Genomic DNA, 5951 nt, shown 5'->3' with positions numbered 1-5951 from the left:
GGTGACAGCTCACACATACCTAACTCCGAGTTGCTGCCTTTTCTGCAGAATTTGTGTGGCCAGGTGAGCCATCTCCGGGTGGGACCCGGCACCAAGTGGCAGGACAGCATCACCAAGCCTGGCGGAGGCGCCGGGGGTGTCACGTAAGTGTTTAGACCCGTGTGGTCGAGATGGGGTGTGGGGGAGGGTGCGGAGGCAGGTGGGGGAAAGAGGTTTGTTTCAGTAGCTTCTGCCTGAACTTGTTTGCGGAGAGAACTGTGGGAGCTTTGACATTTCACCATTGACACACGTAGAAGAAAGAAATATTCTGCAGAGTAGAATGTGTTGCTTTGAAAGAAGTGTGTAAATTGGAGGTGCCGAGCACTTCTCAGGCCTTTGGTGGGAGGAGTATAAGCGGCAGACAAGGGTCGGAGTAGAGAGTTACCTGTATGAAGGGAGAGGAGCTGTGGTAGCCATGATGTGCACACTGTTTGCCTGATTGTATGAAGTGAGCCATTGCAGTGGATTTTCCTTGTAGATCATGTGTGACCAGGCTAATTTTGGAGTCATCCAAACAGTTTTCAGCTAATTATTTATAGTATACAGCCTCTTATCCTCTGGTTTCATAATTCCAATTTTTTCCAGTCCTGCTCTGACTAAGTGGCAGCTATTTAGTATGTTCCCCATCCTTTATATAAATGGAATGTGTCCAAATATTGCACTGGAATTCAGGACTCTAATCATAGTCCTGGCTTAACTATTTGAGTTAACTATTTCAATCTTTGGAATTATACTTTTATTACGTATAAAATGAGGTAGTTCTGTTGGTTGAATTTTTTTTTAATGTTCCAATAGCATTCAGTTTGAGGAGTTTAATAAGTTATTGAAACAAAAAAGTGGTTCTTACTTGAGAAGGACAAGGAAAGATAACAGTAGTCTTTAAATTACTTTAACATTAGGTTGGTGCAAACTTAATTGTGGTTTTTGGACCGTGAATTTTAAATCATTATAACTAAGCTCAAATACATCTTTATTAGTCAGAGTAGGAACCACTACAATCAACATATTTTTACCAACTAGAAATAAGTTTGTTTATTCCTGTAGTGTAAAAATCTGTGCCTCTGGATCCAACAAACTCTTGGAAAGCATTTTCTGCCTCTTGCTGGTTGTGGAAGCATTTTCCCTGCAAAAAGCCATTGAGATGCTTGAAGTGGTAGTCGGTTGGCAAGAGGTCAAGTGAATATGGCAGATAGGCAAAACTTTGTAGCCCAGTTTGTACAGCTTTTGAGGCATCGGTTGTGTGATGTGCACTCAGGTGTTGTCGAGGAGGAGAATTGGGCCCTTTCTGGTGACCCGTACTGGCTGCAGGGGTTGCAGTTTTCGGTGCACCTTATCGATTTGCTGAGCAATCAGATGTAATGGTTTTGCTTGGATTGGGAAAGCTGTAGTGGATCAGATGGGCAGCAGACCACCAGGAGTGACGATGACCTTTTTTTGGTGCAAGTTTGGCAATGGGAAGTGATTTGGAGCTGCTTCTCAATCCAGCCACTGAGCTGGTCATCACTGGTTGTCTTATAAAATCCACTTTTCATCATGTCACAATCCAATCGAGAAATGGTTTGTTATCATTACATGTAGTAAGAGAAGATGATACTTCAAACCATTTTTTTTTGTTTTTGGGCAGCTCACAAGGCAAGCACTTATCTAGCTTTCTCACCTTTCCAATTTGCTTCAAATGTCAAATGATCATAGAATTGTTGACGTTGAGTTCTGAGGCAACTTTCTTGGGTAGTTGTATGAGGATCAGCTTCAGTGATTGGTCTCAGTTGGTCATTGTCAACTTCTGTGGCCGGCCACTGTGCTCTTCATCTTCAAGGCTCTTGTTTCCTTTGCAAAACTTCTTGAATCCCCACTGCACCATATATTCCTCAGGAGTTCCTAGACCAGCTGTGTTGTTGACGTTGGGAGTTGTCTCTACTGCTTTATTTTCCATTTTGAAGTGGAATAAGAATGTATTCCATTATCAAACAGCAGGTTTCAACAATGCAAAACTGCAATTACTTGTGCACCAACCTAATACTTTAAAAGTATTAAATTACTTTAATACTTTAGACTTCCTTACTTCCTAATTATCAGAGAATTTCTTTCGTCATGAATAGGTTTCTGTCAAATATTTTTCCTATGGCCATTTATATGATCATGAATTTTCTTCTGTAGTCTGTTCTTATGGTGAATTACGTTAATTTCAAAACTTAAACCCACCTTGCATACCTAGAGTAAATCCCACTTAGTTGTGGGCTGTAATTTTTATACAATGTTGGATCTGATTTGCTAATATTTTGTTGAGTATTCTTGCATCTAATTTATTAGAGGTACTGGTCTGTAATTTTCTTGTCCTGTCTTTGGTTTTTCCTGTGAGGATAATACTGGCCTCATAATATGAGTTCCACATCTTAAAAGAGCTTGTGTACAACTGGCATTATCTCTTCTTAAGGTGTTTGGTATTGATAGGAGTCCTCAGTGCAACCAGCTGGGCCTGGATATTTCTTTCTCAGAGACTGTTAAATTACAAATTCAGTTTTTAACAGTAAAGTTGTCAGTTCTCCCCATTGATATGAAGATTTAATGCAATACATACTAAAATTTCACAATATTTTGTAGACATAGGATTATTTTAAAAATTCTATGAAAAGCAAAAGAGGAAAAATAGCTAAGACAACCTTGAGAAAGAAGGATGAAGTGGGAGGAGTCCCTCTTCCAGTGACGAGTCTTCTACAGCGAGAGTATCAAGACAGGGCAGTGATGGCGGAGGGGCAGACACAGGGGTCAGTGGAGCCCAGTAGAGGGTTCAGAGGTAGACCCACACAGGTGAGCTCAACTGAGTTTTGACAGAGGTGCAACAGCAGTTCAGTAAAGGAAGAAGAAAGAGTCTTTCTGACTCATGGTGCTGGAGCAGATGGATATCCAAAGAGCAAAAAGTGAACTATGACCCAAACCTCGTACCTTATACAAAACTTCACTCAAAATGGATCAGAGCTGTACGTGTCAAACATGAAGCTATGAAAGTTTTCTAATAATCCATAGGAGGCAGTCTTTGGGCACCTAGACGAGATTTCTTAGATATGACACGAAAAGCAGGATAATTGAAAATATATTGAACCACATGAAAATGCAAAATTTTGCTCTGTGAAAGACTCTGGGGGCTTCCCAGTGGCTCAGTGGTAAAAAATCCACCTGCTAGTGCAGGAGACAAGGGTTTGATCCCTAATCTGCCAAGATCCCACATGCCGCGGGGCAACTGAGCCTGTGTACCACATCTATTGAGTCTGTGCTCTAGAGCTCGGGAGCCACAACTGCTGAAGCCCCTGTGCCCTAGAAGCCACTGCACCGAGAATCCTGCATACCACAGCTAGGGAGGAGCTCGGCACAACTAGAGAGAAAAGCCCATGCAGCAACAAAGACCTAGCACAACCAAAATAAATAAAAAAGAATTAAAAAAAAAAGACTCTGTGAAGTGGAATAAGATACTAATTCCAAACTGGGAAAAAATTTGCAAATCACAAGTCCAATAAATGACTTACATCTAAAATACAGAAAGGGCTCTTAAAACTCAAAATTAAAAAGTCCAGCTAGCACATGGGCAAAAGACAGAGAGAGACATTTTACCAGAGAGGATATACAAAAGCAAATAAGCACATGAAAAGATGTGCTATTGACCTCGTGGCTATTAAGGAAAGGCACATTAAAACCACATGATACCCTCCACAGTTATTCAAATGGCTGAAATAAAAAGTGTAAAATGGTGACAATACCAAATTCTGATGAGGATGTGGAGAACCAGGACCTCTCATACATTACTCATGGAGATGTAAAATGCTACAGCCACTCTAAAAAATACTCTGGCAGTTTCTAATAACTAAGCGTATTTAGGTACCATGTGCCTCAGCAGTCATGCTCCTGGGCATTCATTCCAGAGAAAAGAAAACATCTGTCCACATAAAAGCCTGTACACAGTTGTTCATAGAAGCTTCTAGTGATTTAGTAAGGTGGTGTGGATTAAAAAAAAAACAAATACACAACTATTTCAGTTGTACCATTGCTTAGGGAAGTACTTAGAAGACCTTAAAAAAATTCACAAGATGACTTTAGATTTGGAGCTCAAAATAGAAAAAGACCCTTTCTATCTAATGATCTATTCTTTGAGGGTAGAAGTTCCATCATCTTCATTTTTATGCTCTCACTTCACTTTGTGCTTAAATGTTTAATGAATTAAAGAAATAAGAAGGCTTTGGGCATTCAGTGTTGTGGTCCCCTGCTGGGTATGTGTTGGAAATATGTTGCAAGGAGACAGAATATAGTTATGGAGACAAATTTCAAAGTTGTGGCTACTTTATTGTACTGCAGTTTGGTTGTTTTTGTTAAATATTAAGGAAAATTGTTACATTAATATTTAAATTTACTTCTAGACTCGAAGAGCAATCCATTTGTTCCTACTTGGAAAAGATTCTTTCTAAAAATTTGGAACTGATGGAAAAGAAACTTACAGACTACATTGATCAGCGAATATATAAACTCCAGGAGCACATAGATAATAAGATGGCTTTGTTAATGGACTTGCTGCAGCGTCCTAACTCCCCACCCTCTGGGATGCCTCTGAGACATTATGACTCTGGAGAAGGACTTTCAAATGGAGAAAGATAAGCACTCAACATGTACAAAGTACTACAGCTATTTATTACATATTTATTATAATACCAAACCGCCAAGAGTTAAAGCAACTATTTAATGTCATTTGCGGATCGCTGTTTATTTGCATAAAGTGACCTCAGTGTCTTTTTACTGTACTGTTACTGTATATCTGGTACTGTACACTAAGATTTAATGTGGTAGGGCCATAAATTATTCTTGTTTCCCATATTTTTCACTTTTGTAAGAAATTCACATACACTTCTGGGTTGCTCAGATGTTCAGATTTTTTTAAGGATTTCTAAAGCATTTCATTAGTTTGTACTATATATGTGTTTGATTGGAGTACTCTTGTAATTTTTACAAAGACCTTATGTTTAGGGGTATATAAAGTGCTTAGAATAGTAAGTAATATTTTTTCTTTTTCTAATTAATTATTCTTATAAAACTGGGTACTTAAGACTTGCAACCTTTAATTTCAAATCACCATGTTACCTTTTTTATTGTTTATTTCAGATAAAAACTTAAATGTGATGTTTGGCATGTGTAAAACTGGTTTACATTGGGGCTGTTAATTTTGTGTTCTGTCACATTGTAGCTGTGGATGGAAAAGTAATAATTAGAACTGACCTATTCTTTGTTAGGCTTATTACTTTCAGATTCAGTGTTTGGTGTAAAATGAGAGAAGTCATCTTGTTTTATCTCAGTCAACCCAGGAAGCAGAAGAAACTCTCTGCTTTTCGGAACTGATACAGGCTCTTCTTTCCAGAGCCCATTTCTGTTTAATGTATGAAATGCTGAGATTCTGCATTGAAGCATTAAGGCACATAAATCAAGGAGATTACACTTCTCTCTGGCAGACTTAATTTTCAGAAACTATACCTATCATATATGTGTTGTTAGGTGATATATTTGCCTCTAAAAAATAAATGAATTCACTCTGGAAATTAAATGTTTTCACCTAAAACAAAAAGGATGGTTTACACTCATTTAGTATTTTGATGAATTTATTTCTTTGAAGTGAGAACTAATATAAAGTTTATTCATTTATAAATCACTCTGAAGTTAGGGACATGAGGTTGTTGTTCAGTCGCTAAGTTGTGTCTGACTCTTTGTGACCCCATGAACTGTAGCATGCCAGGCTTCCCTGTCCTTCACCATCTCCCGGAGTAGGATTGTACAATATATAACTTTTACCAGTCTTTTCCTAATTTATTAACAACCTATGTAGCCATTAGATGGCATTTCTTTTAGCGCATAAGAGAAATGCGTCTCACTTAAAGTTG

General features: G+C 38.5%; 1 protein-coding gene across 1 annotated transcript in view; it reads left to right on the top strand.

Moving 5' to 3' along the window:
* The window catches only part of LOC105002760 (uncharacterized protein C10orf88-like), a 19417-nt gene extending 13805 nt beyond the window's left edge, over nt 1-5612 (top strand). The window contains exons 6-7 of the mRNA XM_010859577.1: nt 9-143; nt 4446-5612. Of these exons, the coding sequence (XP_010857879.1) occupies nt 9-143; nt 4446-4680 (370 nt within the window). The 3' untranslated portion in view covers nt 4681-5612. The remainder of the gene's footprint in view (nt 1-8; nt 144-4445) is intronic.
* The last annotated feature ends 339 nt before the right edge of the window (nt 5613-5951 follow it).

This window comes from Bison bison, unplaced genomic scaffold (assembly GCF_000754665.1).
Source record: "Bison bison bison isolate TAMUID 2011002044 unplaced genomic scaffold, Bison_UMD1.0 scf7180017864456, whole genome shotgun sequence".
In the NCBI taxonomy this organism is placed as follows: Eukaryota; Metazoa; Chordata; class Mammalia; order Artiodactyla; family Bovidae; genus Bison; species Bison bison.
The sequence above is the reverse complement of the archived record's forward strand: the minus strand, read 5'-3'. Positions and strand labels throughout refer to the sequence as shown.